Here is a 22880-nt window from a genome sequence, read left to right on the forward strand (position 1 = left end):
AGGGCTAGGGTTAGGGTTAGGGTTAGGAATGTGCACACGTATTCTGGTCCTCTGCAGATTTTTCCGCTGCGGATTTGATAAATCCGCAGTGCTAAACCGCTGCGGATTTATGGCGGATTTACCGCGTTTTTTTCTGCGCATTTCACTGCGGTTTTACAATTGCGATTTTCTATTGGAGCAGTTGTAAAACCGCTGCGGAATCCGCACAAAGAAGTGACATGCTGCGGAATGTAAACCGCTGCGTTTCCGTGCAGTTTTTCCGCAGCATGGGCACAGCGATTTTTGTTTCCCATAGGTTTACATTGAACTGTAAACTCATGGGAAACTGCTGCGGATCCGCAGCGTTTTCCGCAGCGTGTGCACATACCTTTAGAATTAGGCTATGTGCACACGGTGCTGATTTGGCTGCGGATTCGCAGCAGTGTTCCATCAGGTTTACAGTACCATGTAAACATATGAAAAACCAAATCCGCTGTGCCCATGGTGCGGAAAATACCGCGCGGGAACGCTGCATTGTATTTTCCGCAGCATGTCAATTCTTTGTGCGGATTCCGCAGCGTTTTACACCTGTTCCTCAATAGGAATCCGCAGGTGAAATCCGCACAAAAAACACTGGAAATCCGCGGAAAATCCGCAGGTAAAACACAGTGCCTTTTACCCGCGGATTTTTCAAAAATGGTGCGGAAATATCTCACACGAATCCGCAACGTGGGCACATAGCCTTAGGGTTAGGGTTGGAATTAGGGTTGTGGTTAGGGTTAGGGGTGTGTTGGGGTTAGGGCTGTGGTTAGGGGTGTGTTGGGGTTAGTGTTGTGGTTAGGGGTGTGTTGGGGTTAGGGTTGTGATTAGGATTATGGCTACAGTTGGGATTAGGGTTAGGGGTGTGTTGGGGTTAGTGTTGGAGTTAGAATTGAGGGGTTACCACTGTTTAGGCACATCAGGGGTCTCCAAACGCAACATGGCGCCACCATTGATTCCAGCCAATCTCGTATTCAAAAAGTCAAATGGTGCTCCCTCACTTCCGAGCCCCGACGTGTGCCCAAACAGTGGTTTACCCCCACATATGGGGTACCAGCATACTCAGGACAAACTGCGCAACAATTACTGGGGTCCAATTTCTCCTGATACCCTTGTGAATCTAAAAAAATGCTTGCTAAAACATAATTTTTGAGGAAAGAAAAATGATTTTTTATTTTCACGGCTCTGCGTTGTAAACGTCTGTGAAGCACTTGGGGGTTCAAAGTGCTCACCACATATCTAGATAAGTTCCTTGGGGGGTCTAGTTTCTAAAATGGGGTCACTTGTGGGGGGTTTCTACTGTTTAGGCACACCAGGGGCTCTGCAAACGCAACGTGACACCCGCAGACCATTCCATCAAAGTCTGCATTTCAAAAGTCACTACTTCCCTTCTGAGCCCCGACGTGTGCCCAAACAGTGGTTTACCCCCACATATGGGGTATCAGCGTACTCAGGAGAAACTGGACAACAACTTTTGGGGTCCAATTTCTCCTGTAACCCTTGGGAAAATAAAAAATTCTGGGCTAAATAATTATTTTTGAGGAAAGAAAACGTATTTATTATTTTCACGGCTCTGCATTATAAACTTCTATGAAGCACTTGGGGGTTCAAAGTGCTCACCACACATCTAGATAAGTTCCTTTCAGGGTCTAGTTTCCAAAATGGGGTCACTTGTGGGGGGTTTCTACTGTTTAGGCACATCAGGGGCTCTGCAAACGCAACGTGACGCCCGCAGAGCATTCCATCAAAGTCTGCATTTCAAAACGTCACTACTTCAATTCCAAGCCCCGGCATGTGCCCAAACAGTAGTTTACCCCCACATATGGGGTATCACCGTACTCAGGAGAAACTGGACAACAAATATTGGGGTCAAATTTCTCCTGTTACCCTTGGGAAAATTAAAAAATTCTGGGCTAAATAATTATTTTTGAGGAAAGAAAACGTATTTATTATTTTCACGGCTCTGCATTATAAACTTCTATGAAGCACTTGGGGGTTCAAAGTGCTCACCACACATCTAGATAAGTTCCTTTGGGGGTCTAGTTTCCAAAATGGGGTCACTTGTGGGGGGTTTCTACTGTTAAGCCACATCAGGGGCTCTGCAAACGCAACGTGACGCCCACAGAGCATTCCATCAAAGTCTGCATTTCAAAACGTCACTACTTCACTTCCGAGCCCCGGCATGTGCCCAAACAGTGATTTACCCCCACATATGGGGTATCAGCGTACTCAGGAGAAACTGGACAACAACTTTTGGGGTCAAATTTCTCCTGTTACCCTTGGGAAAATAAAAAATTGCAGGCTAAAAGATCATTTTTGAGAAAATATTTTTTTTTTTTATTTTCATGGCTCTGCGTTATAAACTTCTGTGAAGCACTTGGGGGTTCAAAGTCCTCACCAAACATCTAGATTAGTTCCTTTGGGGGTCTAGTTTCTAAAATGGTGTCATTTCTGGGGGATCTCCAATGTTTAGGCACACAGGGGCTCTCCAAACGTGACATGGTGTCCGCTAATGATTGGAGCTAATTTTCCATTTAAAAAGCCAAATGGCGTGCCATCCCTTCCGAGCCCTGCCGTGCGCCCAAACAGTGGTTTACCCCCACATATGGGGTATCAGCGTACTCAGGACAAACTGGACAACAATATTTGGGGTCCAATTTCTCCTATTATCCTTGGCAAAATAGGAAATTCCAGGCTAAAAAATCATTTTTGAGGAAAGAAAAATTATTTTTTATTTTCATGGCTCTGCGTTATAAACTTCTGTGAAGCACCTGGGGGTTTAAAGTGCTCAATATGCATCTAGATAAGTTCCTTGGGGGGTCTAGTTTCCAAAATGGGGTCACTTGTGCGGGAGCTCCAATGTTTAGGCACACAGGGGCTCTCCAAACGCGACATGGTGTCCGCTAACAATTGGAGCTAATTTTCCATTCAAAAAGTCAAATGGCGCGCCTTCTCTTCCGAGCCCTGCCGAGTGCCCAAACAGTGGTTTACCCCCACATATGAGGTATCGGCGTACTCGGGAGAAATTGCCCAACAAATTTTATGATCCATTTTATCCTACTGCCCATGTGAAAATGAAAAAATTGAGGCGAAAAGAATTTTTTTGTGAAAAAAAATTACTTTTTCATTTTTACAGATCAATTTGTGAAGCACCTGAGGGTTTAAAGTGCTCACTAGGCATCTAAATTAGTTCCTTGGGGGGTCTAGTTTCCAAAATGGGGTCACTTGTGGGGGAGCGCCAATGTTTAGGCACACAGGAGCTATCCAAACGCGACATGGTGTCCGCTAACGATGGAAATAATTTTTCATTCAAAAAGTCAAATGGCGCTCCTTCCCTTCCGAGCCTTACCATGTGCCCAAACAGTGGTTTACCTCCACATGTGAGGTATTGGTGTACTCAGGAGAAATTGCCCAACACATTTTAGGATCCATTTTATCCTGTTGCCCATGTGAAAATGAAAAAATTGAGGCTAAAAGAATTTTTTTGTGAAAAAAAAGTACTTTTTCATTTTTACGGATCAATTTGTGAAGCACCTGGGGGTTCAAAGTGCTCACTATGCATCTAGATAAGTTCCTTGGGGTGTCTAGTTTCCAAAATGGGGTCACTTGTGTGGGAGCTCCAATTTTTAGGCACACGGGGGCTCTCCAAACGTGACATGGTGTCCGCTAAAGAGTGGAGCCAATTTTTGATTCAAAAAGTCAAATGGCGCTCCTTCCCTTCCAAGCCCTGCCGTGCGCCAAAACAGTGGTTTACCCCCACATATGAGGTATCAGCGTACTCAGGACAAATTGGACAACAACTTTCGTGGTTCAGTTTCTCCTTTTACCATTGGGAAAATAAAAAAATTGTTGCTAAAAGATAATTTTTGTGACTAAAAAGTTAAATGTTCATTTTTTCCTTCCATGTTGCTTCTGCTGCTGTGAAGCACCTGAAGGGTTAATAAACTTCTTGAATGTGGTTTTGAGTACCTTGAGGGGTGCAGTTTTTAGAATGGTGTCACTTTTGGGTATTTTCAGCCATATAGACCCCTCAAACTGACTTCAAATGTGAGGTGGTCCCTAAAAAAAATGGTTTTGTAAATTTCGTTGTAAAAATGACAAATCGCTGGTCGAATTTTAACCCTTATAACTTCCTAACAAAAAAAAATGTTGTTTCCAAAATTGTGCTGATGTAAAGTAAACATGTGGGAAATGTTATTTATTAACTATTTTGTGTCACATATCTCTCTGGTTTAACAGAATAAAAATTCAAAATGTGAAAATTGCGAAATTTTCAAAATTTTCGCCAAATTTCCGTGTTTATCACAAATAAATGCAGAATTTATTGACCTAAATTTACCACTAACATGAAGCCCAATATGTCACGAAAAAACAATCTCAGAACCGCTAGGATCCGTTGAAGCGTTCCTGAGTTATTACCTCATAAAGGGACACTGGTCAGAATTGCAAAAAACGGCAAGGTCTTTAAGGTCAAAATAGGCTGGGTCTTGAAGGGGTTAAATAGTGCCACCCCGAGACTAAAATTCCCACCAGTGACAGCTGACACCTCGCGGTATGGGCCCCTGCTAGTTTAGGAACTGATCAGGCCGATTAACTCCTTAAATACCGTTGTCAAATCACAATATCCAAGTGGTTAGTCCTTTAAAGGGACACTGTCACCTGAATTTGGAGGGAACAATCTTCAGCCATGGAGGCGGGGTTTTTGGGTGTTTGATTCACCTTTTCCTTACCCGCTGGCTGCATGCTGGCTGCAATATTGGATTGAAGTTCATTCTCTGTCCTCCGTAGTACATGCCTGCACAAGGCAAGATTACCTTGCGCAGGCATGTACTATGGAGGACAGAGAATGAACTTCAATCCAATATTGCAGCCAGCATGCAGCCAGCGGGTAAGGAAAGGGTGAATCAAACACCCCAAAACCCCGCCTCCATGGCTGAAGATTGTTCCCTCCAAATTCAGGTGACAGTGTCCCTTTAAGAGGATCAAGCCAATTTTTGCCATGGTACCCTCAGGTCACTGGATGACCCCAGGGTGCAATGGCTTGTAAGATCCTGTTATAAAAGGGGTTTCAAAGGATCCATCAATAAGTCACGAACAGGTCTCATATACTGCAGTACACGATTACTGTAATGCATGAGATCAACGATCAAAGTAAAAAATATTCATGTTGCACAATTGGACTAAGTGAAAAAACAAAATAAAATTTGTAAAAAAGAAAAAAAAACTGACACAAAAATCATGAAAAGCTTTTGTGATAAAACAAGAACAAATAAAAAAAAAGTAAATGTGGAGAAGCGGGGTCAGTGGGTGCTCTTGTCCGTTGGCCCGGCTGTCTTTAGAAAGACTGCATGGACCAGGGCTCATACCACTGAACGCTCGCTCTATCTTCTGGTGGGCAATACACTACACAGACAACACAGGGTTAAAGTAAAACAGTGTGGCAATACTTTATTGAACCACAACACACTATAGCAAACAGAACAAACTCAACAATTACACCAAAATGGTGCACATTACAGGGCCTCACCCTTCCAAGATAATGGAAGATGTTACGTCAGAGCTCCCAGGGTCGCTTCTCCATCTGTGGTATACACGTAGAGAGGAGGTAACTACAAGTGGAGGTCTGAAGGGTTAAACTAAAATCAAAACTAAAGGCGTCATTTTTTTTGTTCGTAACTCTGTCTTGTTTCTCACGAAGATAAAATTTTGTTACTTAATTAGGCTATGGTTCATAATTGGTATAAAGACATTGAGTGTTCTAACTCGAGCCAGGGAAGGGACTCGGGGGTGTATCGCTACATAAGACTCTGAGGCACCTGTTAGTATGCTTTTTTTTATGCCAAAAAGACACGACCATATATGTAGTTTCCGGTTTTTCTGTATCCTCATTTACATTTTCCCATTGTGGGATTTGAACCCTGGACTCCCATGCTGCAAAGCACCAGTCCTTTCCACTGGGCCACCATGCTGCTCCATAGGTTAAGTTTTTCTTGCATTTTTATAGGTTAAGTGCTGAAAGTGTGTTTTTATACTATTGGTTGAAGTAGAATTTGCTAACATGATATAAGTGCAACACAATAAACGGGGGGTTAGGAATCACCTTTGATTCTCCCAAACAGAGATACGTCTCCGTCTGGTCATTCTCAGTTGCCGGCAACGCCATGTTAATTAATTTGAAAATCACTAAGGTCAACCATGAAGGGTCACTTTAGATCCTCCCTCAACATAGGGAGATATCCGAGAGCAGTCCTGTGTTCTGGAAGCCGAGTCCGATGGACTCTCAGCTGAAATCCTGAAGAGAGTTTCTGCCATGACTTCTGTAATGTAGGCTCTGTGTTACTTCAGCTCTAATGATGTGATCTCTGAGTCTATTTATACCCAAGGCATGTAAGCTATTTTTAGAATTACCCAGTGTCCTTCAGTCCAACATCCAGATAAGGTAAATAATGGTGATGAGATTAAGTAGTACTACTTGACCATTCAATCAATTTGCACCAACGATGCCGAAGTCCCCGGGTAACCAGGGTAAACATCAGGAAGGTGAAGGCGAGAGACGTGCGGGAAGGTGAAGGCGAGGGACGTGACCAGACACCGGAATGTAAGTATGTAGTGTTTTTTTTTTTTTACATTTACAAATGGTAACCAGGGTAAACATCGGGTTACGAAGCGCGGCCCTGCGCTTAGTAACCCAATGTTTACTCTGGTTACCAGTGAAGACATCAAGGAATCGGCATCACACACGCCGATTCAGCAATGTCAGCGGGTGATCCAGCGACAAAATAAAGTCCTGGACTTTCCCCAGCGTCCAACGATCTCCCACCAGGGGCCTGATCGTTGGTCGCTGTCAGGCATAACGATTTCGTTAACGATATCGTTGCTACGTCACAAAAAGCAACGATATCGTTAACGATATTGTGATGTGTGACGGTAACCCTGGTTACCATTGTAAAAGTAAAAAAAAAAAACACTACATACTTACATTCCTGTCACGTCCCTCAGCGTCAGCTTCCCTGCGTCCCCCAGTGTCAGCGCTGGCCAGCCGTAAAGCAGAGCACAGCGGTGACGTCACCGCTCTGCTTTCCGGCCAGCGCGCTTACACAGTGCAGGGAAGCTGACGCTGGGGTACGCGACAGGAATGTGAGTATGTAGTGTTTTTTTTTTTACTTTTACAATGGTAACCAGGGTAAACATTGGGTTACTAAGCGTGGCCCTGCGCTTAGTAACCCGATGTTTACCCTGGTTACCCGGGCCTTCGGCATCGTTGGTCGCTGGAGAGCTGTCTGTGTGACAGCTCTCCAGCGACCACACAACAACTTACCAACGATCACGGCCAGGTTGTATCGCTGGTCGTGATCGTTGATAAATCGTTAAGTGTAACGGTACCTTTACACAGTATGTTAAATGGTATAGCAGTTGCAAGTCTGTCTTCTTGAACCACCAGACACACACTTAGGCTACTTTCACACATCAGGCTGTTTGTTTCAGGCACAATCCGGCAATTTTTAAAAAAGACAGATCCGATTTTTTCCCCATAGACTTGTATTAGCGTCGGATTGTGCCTGATGGCCACAGGTGTCATCAGTTTTTTTTGCCGGATCCATCCAAATAGTCTTTTCCGGCGGACAGACAAAACGTCTACTGCAACGGTTTTTTGTCCGGCGGAAAAAAACGCACAGTGATGGAATCGGCCAAAAACAGATGAAACGGAGGTGTGAAAGGAGAGTCTGGCATCCGGATCAGGTTTTCACAGTATTTTCCATGCAAATCATTGATATTTTCTATTCTGGGGTCTCTCTCTCTCAAAAAACGGATCCGGCAAATCGTGCGACGGATGCGTCATATTTTGGTGGACCGTCGGCACAAAAAAAGTTGCATGTAACGTATTTTTGTGCGTCGTGTCCGCCATTTCCGACCGCGCATGCGCGGCCAGAACTCTGCCCCCTCCTCCCCAGACATTACAATGGGGCAGCGGATGCATTGAAAAACTGCATCCGCTGCCCCGTTGTTCATTCTTTTCACAATGTGCGTCGGTAAGTCAGGCGGGTCGACGCATGGCGACGGCCCCGTACCGACGCAAGTGTGAAAGTAGCCTAAGATACAGTTATATGAAAAAGTTTGGGCACCCCTATTGACATTAAGCTTAATGTTTTATAAAAATTGTTTTTTTTTGCAACAGCTATTTCAGTTTCATATATCTAATAACTGTTGGACACAGTAATGTTTCTGCCTTCAAATGAAGTTTATTGTACTAACAGAAAATATGCAATCTGCATTTTTTGCAAAAAAAAAACCTATTTTTATAAAACATTAAGCTTAAGATTAATAGGGGTGCCCAAACTTTTTCATATAACTGTATACTCTGGTTTCTTCACAGTAAACATAATTAGTATAGACACATCGGGGAAAGGCCTGGCTATTCACTGCTTGCGTCGAGAAACACGTGATGGTGTCTCCGCAGCTTCTTTACATGCATCTGCATATTTCCCATAAGGTATGGGGGCAGTGTTCTAGAATCACTGCGTTGAGAAACACGTGATGGTGTCTCCGCGGTGTTGGATGTTTTGGTCTCCCCGAGGCCAATCATCTGTGCCTTTATAGCCTTGTTACTAGGCACTGCTCCTAATAGCCAGATTCCTACTCCACACTGATGAGGGTCAAAAACCCCGAAACAGCTGTCTGTGGATGGATACCACGATTGGCATAGGTGGCTTTCCTTCATAGGATGCTGCCCTTCCCGTGGTTGTTCCTTCCCGGGGAAAAGCCTGGCTATTCACTGCTTGCGTCGAGAAACACGTAATGGTGTCTCCGCAGCTTCTTTACATGTAATAACTGTTGGACACAGTAATGTTTCTGCCTTCAAATGAAGTTTATTGTACTAACAGAAAATGTGCAATCTGCATTTTTTGCAAAAAAAAACTATTTTTATAAAACATTAAGCTTAAGATTAATAGGGGTGCCCAAACTTTTTCATATAACTGTATACTCTGGTTTCTTCACAGTAAACATAATTAGTATAGACACATCGAGAACAACTCGCTCTATCAAATTGCCATGTTACTTATTCCGTATGGTGAACACTGGGAAAAAAAACAAAACAAACGCTGGTATTGCTAAATCGGGTATCGCTATAATTGTACTGACCTGACAAAAAGATAAAAAATTGGTCTCATAACTTTTACAGCACAGTGATCCGTGCCCCCAAAAAATAGCTGTATTGCTGGTTATTTTTCATTTTGTGTCTGAAAACTGAATAAAAAGCGATAAAAAAAACGTTATGTGCTCCAAAATGGTACAAACAAAACTCCAACTCGTTGCACAAAAATAAGCTCTCATACAGCTCTGTTCGCCAAAAAAATAAAAAAGTTACCACGTTAAGAATATGTGATGAAAACACAATAAATTATAAAAAAACATTTTAAGTGTGTGATAGTTGCAAAACATAAAAAAACAATATAAATCTGATATCGTTACAATCGCACCGACCCAAAGAATAAAGTCACTTTATAAGACTTGTACTGCACAGTGAACCGCACAAAAAAAAAAAAAAAGAACTGCTCTTGTACTGCAGTCTATTTGTTCATTCTGCCTAAAAATCTAAATAAGGCTCTGGTCACATTTATCCTGTGAGCTTACGATGGGGTTTACGTGTAATTCTTAAAAAAACGCACCTCCCCCCCCCCCCCCCCCGGGAGAAACACTCACTAGTGATGAGTAGTGTTGAGCCACCCCCTAGTGTTCGAGTTCGGTTCGTCGAATTGGGGCGTGTTTGTCAAACGTTTGACGAACACCGTCGAACCCCATTGAAACCAATGGCAGGCAAACACATACAAACACATAGAAAACACCTTAAAAGGTGTCCAAAAGCTGACAAACTGCTCAGAAGATACAACAAACACATGGAAAAGTCACAAGTACATATATTCATGCGAAAATAAAAGGTGGAGGAGTAAAAGGAGGATGAGACACAGATATAGGCATGTCATGCCCTTCTAAAATCAAGAAAGGCTGGAGTAAAAATCTAAAAACAGCCTACCAACACCCAGACGTCATGACAAAAAAAATAAAAAAATAAATACCTTTAGGTAGAATGGCGGGTCCATTCAGAACACTTTCCTTAGAAGACATAGTGGTACCCCCGTTGGGAGTCATGCCAAAGAAGGAACCCAATACATTCAGACTAATTCATCATTTGTGATATTTAAGGGGCAGGCCAGTAAACGACAACATCGACGCGGAACCAAGTACAGTACTATATACCAGGGGTGTCAAACTGCATTCCTCGAGGGCCGCAAACCATGCGTGCTTTCAAGATTTCCTTAGCTTTGCACCAGGTGCTGTAATCATTATGTGTGTAGGTGATTAAATTATCACCTGTGCAGTACAAGGAAATCCTGAAAACATGACCTGTTTGCAGCCCTTGAGGAATGCAGTTTGACACCCCTGCTATACACTGTACCTCCTTTGACGAGGCAATCAGGTGGGTCAAGAAGTTAGGAACGGGCAACCTAATGGCCAAAACAGACATTGAGGGGGCGTTCCGGTTACTACCTGTGCCTCCGAATAGTGTTCGCCTATTGGGCTGCTTCTGTGAAGGAGCATACTACATAGATCGCTGATTGCCCATGGGGTGCTCCATACCCTGCTCACTATTTGCTTCCTCGAATGGGTCGTCATGGACGTTTCTACGGGGGCACATATTATCCATTACCTCGACGACTTCTTATGCCTGGGCCCAAAAGATTCGACACAGTGTGAATACACACGGTAGTCCACCTGTGAGGAGAGAGCTGGAGGGAGAGCGGACACCCCAGAGCCGAGGGGTTGGATTGAGAAAGGAAGAAGGCGGTGTAGCTTGCTTCATGGGTGGGGTACTCTGCTGAGTAGCAGAAACTGCTACTAGGCCCAAAAGGATTTCCTCGGCTAGATGCAGTTAAAAATTAGTAATTAGATAAACAGGCGGTGTAGCTTGCTTCATGGGTGGGCTACTCTGCTGAGTAGCAGAAACTGCTACTAGGCCCAAAGTATTGCCTGAGCTAGATGCAGTTAAAAATTAGTACTTAGATAAACAGGCGGTGTAGCTTGCTTCTTAGGTGGGGTACTCTGCTGAGTAGCAGAAACTGCTACTAGGCCCAAAGTATTGCCTGGGCTAGATGCAATTAAAAATTAGTAATTAGATAAACAGGTGGTGCAGCTTGCTTCATGGGTGGGCTACTCTGCTGACTAGAAGACACTGAAGCTTTGGAGCAGACGTCTGAATCCCAGGCCATAGTATGAGTAAACAGCTCTGCAGACTCAACCGTCTGTGTTACCCCAAGCCATAGTGTATGTAGTTTCTTAAAGGTTAAAAGGGGGGAAAGATCCCACCCACCTGGAATTGACGATGCCAACGTCATGTAAAACACAGCAAGGGGACTCCAAAAAGAGTCTCCATTTTTTCCAAAAATTGGGCCACAGACACCACTTAAGTGGCATCAATTTCGCCAAAGTTTCTTAAAATGGTTGTTGAGGTGATTTTCAAAAATCATCAAGCTTTTTGTCTCCCCAGGATGACACAGGGGTAGAAAAGTCCTTGCGGATCCAGGATTTGTTAATCTTGATGAATGTTAGTCTGTCTACATTGTCACTTATTGTCAGCACACCACCAGCAGTGCTGAACACACATTCAGAGAGAACGCTGGCTGCGGGGCACAACAAGATCTCCAAGGCGTGAGTGGCGAGCTAAGGCCATTTTTCCAGATTGGAAGCCCAAAATGAGCAAGGGTCCAGTTCCACAGTCATGGCATCGATGTTAACTTGGAGATACTCCTGTACCATCCCTCTCTAGGCGTTGTCTATGCATCAGACTTCTTGTCTCCTGTGGCCTTGCAATGGATGGTCTAAAAAATTCTTGAATCGATTGGAAAAAATTGCTGTTACCACCAGATACGATGTTACTGTTACGGTTTGAGTGATGACTCGACAGTCCCACGGTTGGCAAGTTAGAACTCAGAGATTCACTATGTGCACCACTGGTGTTTTGTGGAAAAGCAGATGTAAGATTCTGTAACAGTCTCTGCTGATACTCCTGCATGCGTGAATCCCTTTCTATGGCAGGAATTATTTCGTCAAATTTACTTTTGTAACGGGGATCTAAGAGTGTGGCAACCCAGTAGTCAGCATTACTTCGGATTCTGACAATCCAAGGGTCATGTTGCAGGTAGTGCAGCAAGAAGGCACTCGTGTCTTGTGCATCCAGGAGGACCAAGTCCTTGTTGTCTTGGTGGCGGCGAGGTGAGAATCATGCTTCCTTCCTCTGCCCTCTAAACCCAACCTCGCACATCAGAAATTTGATCAAGGTCTCCCTCATCTGATGAGTCTTCCATGCCCAGTGCCAGTTCGTCCTCCACTTCTTCCTCGGCTCCTGCAACTTCCTCAACAGTTTAGCTGCTACCATGCGCCCTCGGTAATCCCTCTCTCCCACCCTTCAATGCCAGCCACCTTGGTGCTGCCGACCGTCTGGACCTTGGAGATAATATCCCTTCCGCATACGACTCCGCCTGTTCCTCCTTCTCCTCCTATTGTCCCACCACCGGACTCCGAATACTGTTTAAGGTGTGCTCCGGCATGTAAATGACCGGAATAGTCATGTCGATAATGGCATCGTCAGCACTAAACATCTTCGTCGCTATTTCAAAACTGTGCAGAAGGGTGCATAGGTCCCTGATCTGAGATCAAACCTGCAGTGTGATTTGCCCTTCTGTAGAGATGCAAGTCGTTGAGCTGCGGGATGCGAATGGCGGAAGTGAGCACACAGCGACCGTGCCCTCTGCAAAAGCCCATCTAGTCCGGGATAGTGGGATAAAAATTGCTGGACAACCAGGTTCAAAACATGAGCCATACAAGGCACGTGTGTGACATTGCCCCGGCGAAGGGCCACACCCAGGTTTGCAGCATTGTCACACACGGCCTTCCCTGGTTGCAGATTCAGTGGAGACAACCATTGATGGAACTCGGTCTCCAGAGCTGACCACAACTCCTCAGCATGTGTGACTCACATTTCCCAGACATTTCAAGGTAAACACCGCCTGATTCCGTTGAGCACTGGTGACAGCATAGTAAGGAGGTGTGCAGGATTTCTTCTGCGCAGTTAGAGCACGGGTGGCATCACCAAACAGGCTTTAGGTGCAGGTGGAGGACAGAGAGGAGGTTGAGGAGGCAGAAGCAGTGGAGAAACTTAGAGATACAGAGGATCGACACGCAACTCGCGGGGATGGCAAGACTTGGACAGCAGCCCCTTCTCCTGATGTCACCATAGTTACCCAGTGCCCAGTCACCGACATGTAACGCCCCTGTCCATGTCTACTCGCCCAAGGGTTTGTGGTGAAATGCACCCTGTCACACACAGAGTTTCTCAAGGAAGTGGTGATGTTGTGTGCGACATAATGGTGTAGCGCAGGCACAGCTTTCTTTGAGAAGTAGTGGCGACTGGGCATCTGGTACTGGGGCACTGCGACGGACATAAGGTTTCGAAAATCCTCTGTGTCTACCAGGTGGAAAGTCAGCATTTCTGTAGCCAACAGCTTGCAGATGGTAAAATTCACCCTCTTAGCTTTGTCATGGCTAGGAGGAAATGGTCTTTTACTTGTCCACATCTGAGGGACCGAGGGCTGGCTGCCGTGCTTAGACAGCGTTGAGTAGGGAGTCCCCGGCAAACTGCTGGTCTGTGAGGAAGGTGCAGGCGGAGATATTATGTTGCCTTGATCAAAATGTGGTGGTCTCGATGTTGGAGAGCGCTCAACACCAGTAGGTGTTTCCACTTGCAAATTTACTCACGACCTACCAATCACACTGGCTTTTGCAGGTAAAGAGGTGGAAGGTCTGCATCCAAAACCATGTGCGACTGATGTCCCCACAGTCACAGAGGATGAAGAGGGCGCGGATGCACTTGATGGGGCAGACGGTGGTTGGCCCGGCCCACTGGGCCACATTGTAGCACAGTGAGCTTCCCACTGCAACTTATGCCTCACATCCATGTGACGCTTCATGCATGAAGTACTCAAACTATTCATCTTTTGGCCTCTACTGAGATTTTGGTGACAAATCTTACAGACAACATGAGTTGGGTCATCCTTTGCCATCTCAAAAAAATGCCCAGGTTATGCAAGGCTTAGAGCCCATGCGACCTGAAGAGCCACCACGACTTGTGCTCAAAGGCACAGTTGTGGTTGAGGATGCAGTTGTTGACGTGCTTCCAGTACTCCGTCTCTGTCCAGGAAGGCGTAACCTAACCTCGTCGTCACTAGCATCCTCTTCCACCTCCTCTGCTGACCTCATGGACTGTTGGACTGTGGGTTGACCGTAAGTGGGGTCTCCAACCTCGTCATCATCACACTGTGTGTTCTCACACCAGTCGTCCTCAGAGCCAACCTCTTCCTGCCCTGACCGAAAAGTCAAGTTTTCGTTCCAATCAGGTATCTCAGTCTTATCATCATCTTCCTCATTGTCTCCACTAACATGAGTTAGTTTGGGAACGAGGGTCTACATTATGCTCAGAACCTTCTTAATCTGGGCCTGGATCCGACTCACAAAGATTCTGGGCATCAGTGCAGATCATTTCCTCGTCTGGATTCACAGAAGCTCTGGAGCAGACATCTGATTCTCAGGCTATTGTATGAGTAAACAGCTTTGCAGACTCAACCATCTGTGTTACCCCATACTCAGACGGGCGGCTGGAGACTTGGGAGCTGTGAGGAAGCAAGTGCGATTGGGGTGACACTTCTGAGGACTGGAGTATTTGTGATGTTGAAGTGGAGGTGGAGGAGAGCCCACTTGAACAAGCACTTGATATCCGTTCAAGCACCTGCTGTTTTTGTGCCTCATGTGGAATTTGTAGCGATGCTCGTAGCGATGGGATCATATCAGATTGTCCACGAAAAGAAGTAGACATCTTACTTTGGCTGGAAGATGGTCTTTCTTCTGCAGATGTTACTGTTGCTTTACCACCTACCCCACGGACACAACCTTTTTTTCCCCTTTCCAACACACCTATTCCCCTTTCCACCAGCAGCAGGTCTTTTGCCACTCATTTTGGTGCTTTACTATTTGGCAACTCTGTAGTTGTTGGCACAAAAACGATGGATGGAAACCGATCAGAGCTGAGTGGCCAAACTGTGGTACTAGGCCCAAAACGATTTACTGGGTTAGATGCAGTAAAAATTTAAATACACAGGTGGTGTAGCTAGCTTCACAGGCGGGCTACTTTGCTGACGTGCAGACACTGCTACTAAGCCCAAAACGATTTACTGGGTTAGATGCAGTAAAAATTTAGATACACAGGCGGTGTAGCTTCACAGGCGGGCCAGTCCGCTGACGTGCAGACACTGCTACTAAGCCCAAAACGATTTACTAGGTTAGATACAGTAAAAATTTAGATACACAGGCGGTGTAGCTAGCTTCACAGGCGGGTGTTACACCAGGTCCGTTTCCTGTACCTCCAAGGGGTCTCTGTCGGGACTTCCGCTCTGTGCCGCCTCCACGCTGTCTGGATGCAGCCTCTGTCCCTCCTGCCTCTCCTGCTTCCTGGCCAGCAGGTTCCCAGGTAGGGTTCTTAGGTCGCACGCACGCTCACTTGCGGTCTCTTAAAGAGACAGTGTGCATTTTCCAAAAGTTGCCTCTAACCAATAGCGTGTGGTTGGCTACTATTTCTAGCCCATCCACCATAGGGAGGGCGCCGGAGCAACAAGTATCCACTGTTGCTAACTTTCAGGTCCTGTTTACATGAGCTTCTGTTTCTGAAGTATCTGCCAAGTACTCCGCTTACACTGTCTATCTCCACAGATCCTCTGCTACCTGCTACCCGGTTATTCTATAATGCATCCGCACTATCTACATTGGGCCCGTCTTGTCCCGCCAGTCTGCCTGCCTCTCTTCCAGACTACACCAGTACTCCCGGAACCAGCTTCTACTCGAACACCTGGTATCTTCCGGTCAGCTCTGCAGCATCCGCTAACCCTGCTGTTCCGTCTGTTCTGCTGGGACAGCCGCCACGAGTACCGGGTCTAACTGAAGGTAGCACCCGTGTCCTCCAGGCATTCCATTCTGTCCCTGTTCGAGGGGACTTACTACGGGTGTCTGGGACTCACGTAGTAACGCCCCTTTCAGAGCCCCCCGGACCGTGGTCTAGTGGTTCCACATTTAACCTCAATAAATACGAATGTGAACTTCCACATCTATGCCTCCATTTCCGTTCATTACAGCGGGTTACTCCGCTGACGTGCAGACTCTGCTCCTAGGCCCAAAACGATTTACTGGGTTAGATGCAGTAAAAATTTAGATACACAGGCAGTCTAGTTAGCTTCACAGGTGGGCTACTCTGCTGACATGCAGACACTTCTCCTAGGCCCAAAACGATTTACTGGGTTAGATGCAGTAAAAATTCAGATACACAGGCGGTGTAGTTGGCTTCACAGGCGGGCTACGCCACTGACGTGCAGACACTGCTACTAAGCCCAAAACGATTTACTGTGTTAGATGCAGTAAAAATTTTGAAACACAGGAGGTGTAGCTAGCTTCACAGGCGGGCTACTCAGATGACTACTTGACAATGCTATTAACCCAAAAGGATTGGTTGAGCTAGATTACACCAAATGCTGTGACAAACACTTGCACAGCGCTGGCACAGACCTGCCTGGCAAAAAGTGCTATGAACTGCTGTAACCTACCCTGAAAAGGGCTGATATTAAAACTAGTCCCGACTCCCTAAACCTATCTTTCTCTGTCTAACAGAAAATTTGCTCGCAAAAAACACTCAGACTGTATAGCACCCACAGCAGCAGCGGTGCCGTCTAACACTAAGCTGCAGCAGTGAGGAAATGGTGGTGACGGGGAAAATGGCTGGTTCTTATAGGGCAAGGACATGTGACATACACAGTCAATAACACATGCCCTTGCTTGTGTGCATCACATGCACATTGATGTGTGTGTGTGCACTGCTGATAGGCTGAGAGACAGCACCGCCCCACTGTAAACGTGGGAAAGAAAAAAAATGGAGATTGGCATTATTTCAGCACAGATATAGAGGAGTCCCACGTTACTGGTAGAACAAAGACTCTGGAAAAGCGACATGGCTCCCGCCCCTCAAATAATATCCAGTGAAATCTGTGCTCCAAAACACAAATGCCCCCCCCCCTCCTTCTGAGCCTCACTGTGCCTAAACTACAGTAAGCAGCCAAATGGTTGACATTGTTGTAGGGAGTAGAGCACTTAATCTACGGGGTGCCTGTCACCAGAAGCTCAAGCTGGGAATAATGTATGGGGGGCTACAATATAGGGGGGCGCTATACTGTATAGGGGCACAATGTATGGATACTAGACTGGCATATTTGCAATTCTCTAGAAAAAAAGCCTGGCAGGCTGGATGTTACAAAAAGTCACTGCAGCCATAGATGAACTCATTGAGAGGTGCAATCGGAGCGCCGCTAGGGCCATGGGGTTCTCGGGCCAGGTCCGACGGTTCTTAAGGATGTGGTCACGGCAGCAGTGACCCAGTTCAAAATAAAGTTTATAGGCGATTTGTTCGTGATGCCACCCGTGGTGTTTGGCAATGAGTGGCCGACGCTGCTTAAGGGGACCGCTGGGGCTGATGGTGATGCAGCAGAGTTGTTACAGCTCTCAATGGGTACAGCTAGGCCCCAGGGCAGTTAAAGTGTTAAAGTCAATGATGGTGAATGTTGTAGTGCAGGGAAGGCAACACAGTAATAATTTAGAGGACACAGCAGGGTGCAGTTTCCACACTTTACTCACTGTTCTTGTTGGCAAATGACATTCCCCAGCCGGGATGCTGTGCCCTCCGGGTCAGTGGCCCAGCCAGATCTCCGGTAACTCGGGGTGCACATTACCAGAAACCCCTCCTTATGTTCCTTCCCTGGCTGTCTCACTGCGCTGGCTCTCACCTCTCCTGCCCCTTCACACACAGTGTCCCGAGCCAGCAGCCTCGGATCCTGTTGGGTGACGTCCTCTTAGCCCCCTTGATCCTATTTGGCTGTCTTTTCAGCGATTATGCGTGGTATTGGCTGTAGCACATGCAGTTACTTCAGCCTTTCAGCCTCTGGTTTGCTAGCCGAGTCCTCAGTTTCTCCACTAGTCTAGGGCCGGTCCCCTACTGCGACCAGGTCCCTCCACCCGACTACTATCAGCATCTGTCAAACTCTGACAACAGGATTTAACACACGCCAGCAGAGGGGCACGTCATTCTAAGCGCACATGATTTGACCACAGGCATAATATGAGTTACTATGAGTAGTGATGAGCGAATAGCATTGTTGCTCGGGTCTCCCCGGGCATGCTCGGGTGGACTCCGAGTATTTTGTATAAATCTCCAAGCACGTTTTCATCACCCCAGCTGCATGATTTGTGGCTATCAGACAGGCTGAACACATGAAGGGATTCCCTAACAAACAGGCATTCCTCACATGTATTCAGCCTGGCTAGCAGCCACAAATCATGCAGCTGAGGTGAAGAAGACTAATTCTCCGAGCACATCCAAATACCCAGAGACCACTCGAGAGTGCTCGGGGAGACCCAAGCAACAAGTACACTAGCTCATCACTATGACAGCTGGGGGTATATTGAAGACCTCAGTGCTTGCATTATAGAGCTCCCTTGAAACCCAGCCTGTGGCCAAGCTTCAAAAGAGACCATGATAGCTCAGCCGAAAAATGAAAATGTTACGGGTCTTGGAAAATGATGACACAACCACCAAAATATTTTTTTTGCTAAATTCTGATTTTTTTTCACCACTAAAATAATAAAAACTGGACATGCTTAGTATCGCCTTAATTGTACTGATGAGCAGAATCAAATTTCCAGGCCATTTTTACTATAACATTTACACTGTAAAATTCAATTCCCAAAAAACAATGTCAAAGTTGTAATTTTTTTCACAATTTCTCCCCAATTGGATTTTTTTTTACCCGTTTTCCAGTACACTATGTGATAAAATGAATGGAGGTCATACAACAGTACACCTCACCCATCATACCTCTATGTGGAAAGAAAAATAAAAAAGTTTTGTCTCCAGGAAGAACAGGATGAAAAACCGGAAACACAAAAAAGTAAATTTGCTATGTCATGAAGGGGTTAAATATATTGATGTATATTGGCCAGATGGAAGCAAAACAGACACTCTTTTAGCCTTGGGCAATTGACAACCTGAATGTATGTCAAGAACATTAACAGCGTACACACTAATCTATTACAAATCATTCAGTTCTCACCTTTAACTGCAGTCTTCCTGTGTAAAGGCCCCGTCACACTTAGCGACGCTAAAGCGATCCCGACAACGATACGACCTGTCAGGGATCGTTGCTGCATCGCTATGTGGTCGCTGGTGAGATGTCAAACTGTGAGATCTCCCCAACGACGCAGCAGCGATGCGGCGACCTGTAGCTACCTGTACAACGATGTCACATGGCAGCTATTTCATGACGATTAACAGACCTCAATGAGGGACGTCCTCTCATGAGGTCGTTGGTAAGGTGTCAAACACAGCGATGTGTGCTACCCAACGTGACCTCAACGATCAAAAAAAGGTCCAGGCCATTCCGACACGACCAGCGATCTCACAGCAGGGGCCTGGTCGCTGCTACGTGTCACACATAGCGAGATCGCTACTGAGGTCGCTGTTGCGTCACAAAACTTGTTACTCAGCAGCGATCTCGCTTTGTGTGACGGGGGCTTAAGGGTATGTGCACACGTCAGGATTTCTTGCAGAAAATTCCTGAAGAAAACAGGACATTTTCTGCAAGAAATCCACATGCGTTTTTTGTCGCGTTTTTGATACGTTTTTTGTGCGTTTTTTTCCGGAGCTTCCCAATGCATTAAATAGCGGGGAAAAACGCAAAAAATCTGCAAAATTAATGAACATGCTGCGTTTACCACGATGCGTTGTTTTTGCGGGGAAAAAACGCATCATGTGCACAAAAATTGCAGAATGCATTATAATTGAATGGGATGCATAAGTATGCATTTTTTATGCGTTTTTATAGCGAAAAACGCGGAAAATATGCAACGTGTGCACACAGCCTAAAGGTAAGGCAAAAACATGGTGTGAACAGGTCCCAAAACGGACAGGGGCCAGAACTGCAACACAATGAACAAAACAAGAACTGGAGGATTCCCTTACTCTGAAAGCTTGTGATTCCAGCTGTTCTGTATTCTTGTAACCATTTGATCTCTCTGCGCAGGTCAAATTCCACTACAAAAAAATTCACAGACATTTCCTGTTTATTCCCACATTCAGCAAACAACATTTAACAGAAATTTTTTGATATGTAAAATAATGATATTGGCTCATGAAGATCTACTACTGGATAGGTAGAAAATGCTGAAGACAAACAAATAATGGGGAAAAAGCTGGTAGTAGTGTAAATAATCAAATTAGTCTACATATACGGACTGAATAAATGACTGCCAGTTAGTAAATCTATTGCTCAGTGCACACAGGCGGCCATGGTTCTCAACACTGCAGGTCCTGATTACACGGGACGATGCACCGCCAAGAACAATTAACATTTTTTAAGATGTGCAAAAGATCATTTCACCCAATGAACAAGCATTTTGCTCCTTCAGCGGGTGATCGACGGCCTGTTTACACAGCAAGATAACTATAAACACTCGTTCAGAATTACCTTTCAATAAAATACAGCTTAAAAGGGTTGTCCACTACTTTCAATTAAGCCCCCAATGTATCCCTCAGGGGCCCCTAATGAATTTTGTAAATACCTTCTATTGCCCATTTAGCCTGTGAGCGGCACTATGCCGGCGCCTAGTCCGGGTCACGTGACCTCCAGGCTGCAGCCGCCGCCACGTCAATTTCCTGACTCTGGAAATTGACGTGACGTAATCAGCAGGCGTGACCCAGCCTCCACAGACAGTGGTCACTCATCAAGAGTGACTTGGCTGTGGGCGGTGTTGGGATCTGCGGGTGGGCGGTGTGGTGCTGGGGTCTGTTGGCGAACAGTGCTCGGATCTGCGCGTGGGCAGTGCTGGGCTCTGTGCACAGGCGGTGCTGGGGTCTGCGGGACTGTGCAGGGGGGTCATGTGTGTGTGTGCAGGCATCATCCGATGGGACTACAAGTCCCATCCGGCTATGCCTGATACAGTGACAGTGATTGACACATTAGCCAATGATGGGACAGTACTAGTCCCATCATCCGGCTAATGTGTTGAATGTAAAAACAAAACAAAACACATACACACATATACAGTACATGCATACAGTATATACAACATAGATATAGAAATACAGTACATACATATAGAAATACATTACATACAGACATACAGTACATACAACATACATATAAACATACAGTACATACATACAGACATACAACACAGTACATACATACAGACATACAACATACATAAAGACATACAGTGCATACATACAGACATACAGTACAAACAGTACATACAACATACAGTACATACAGTACATACAACATACATATAGACATACATACAGTACATACATACATACAAGACATACAACATACATAGAGACATACAACATACATATAGACATACAGTACATACAACATACATATAGACATACAGTACATACAGACATACAACATAGACAGTACATACAGACAGTACATACAGACAGTAAATACAGACAGTACATACAGACAGTACATACAACAAACATAGACATACAGAACATACATATAAACATACAACATACAGACATACAGTACATACATACAACAAACAATACATACAACATACATATAGACATACAACATACATACAGACACACAGTACATACATACACACAGTACATACAGATATACAGTACATTTATACAGTACCTACAACATACATATAGATATACAGTAAATACATACAGACATACAACATACATTACATACATACAAGACATACAACATACATATAGAGATACAACATACATAAATATCTATCTAACCCATATCTATCCAACCCATATCTATCTAACCCATATCTATCTAACCCATATCTATCTAACCCATATCTATCTAACCCATATCTATCTAACCCATATCTATCTATCCCATATCTATCTAACCCATATCTATCTAACCCATATCTATTTATTTATCCCATATCTATCTATCCATCTATCCCATATCTGACTATCCCATATCTATCTATCTATCTATCTCAAATCAATCTATCCTATAGCTATCCTATATCCCATATCTATCTATCCCATATCTATTCATTTATCTATCCCATATATCCATCTATCCCATATCCATATATCTATCTATCCCATATCTATCTAACCAATATCTATCTATCCCAAATCTATCTACCCAAAATCTATCTATCTATCTATCTATCCCATATCTATCTATCTCTCTATCCCAAATCTATCTATCTATCTACCCAATATCTATCTATCCCATATCGATCTATCTATCTATCTATCTATCTATCTCATATCTATCTATCTATTTAGCCCATATCTATCTATCCCATATCTATCTAACCCATATCTATCTATTTATCCCATATCTATCTATCCTATATCTATCTAACCCATATCTATCCCATATCTATCTATCCCATATCTATCTAACCCATATCTATCTAACCCTATATCTATCTAACCCTATATCTATCTAACCCATATCTATCTATTTATCCCATATCTATCTATCCTATATCGATCTATCCCATATCGATCTATCTCATATCGATCTATCGCATATCTATCTATCGCATATCTATCGCATATCTATCTATCCCATATCTATCTATCCCATATCTATCTATCTATCCCATATCTATCTATCCCATATCTATCTATCCCATATCTATCTATCCCATATCTA

General features: G+C 44.7%; 1 protein-coding gene across 7 annotated transcripts in view; it reads right to left on the minus strand.

Moving 5' to 3' along the window:
• The window catches only part of TADA2A (transcriptional adaptor 2A), a 306061-nt gene that overhangs the window by 103847 nt on the left and 179334 nt on the right, over window positions 1-22880 (minus strand). For 6 of the 7 annotated variants that reach the window (XR_011319238.1, XR_011319239.1, XM_069756577.1 and 3 more), the window contains exon 11: window positions 20180-20251. The exons of the other annotated variant lie outside the window; for it this stretch is intronic. Coding sequence is in view for 4 of the 6 variants with exons in the window: in XM_069756577.1 (XP_069612678.1) it covers window positions 20180-20251 (72 nt within the window). In the remaining 2 variants the exon portion in view is untranslated. The remainder of the gene's footprint in view (window positions 1-20179; window positions 20252-22880) is intronic. 7 annotated transcript variants of the gene reach the window in all.

The sequence above is a fragment of the Ranitomeya imitator genome, chromosome 3 (assembly GCF_032444005.1).
Source record: "Ranitomeya imitator isolate aRanImi1 chromosome 3, aRanImi1.pri, whole genome shotgun sequence".
In the NCBI taxonomy this organism is placed as follows: domain Eukaryota; kingdom Metazoa; phylum Chordata; class Amphibia; order Anura; family Dendrobatidae; genus Ranitomeya; species Ranitomeya imitator.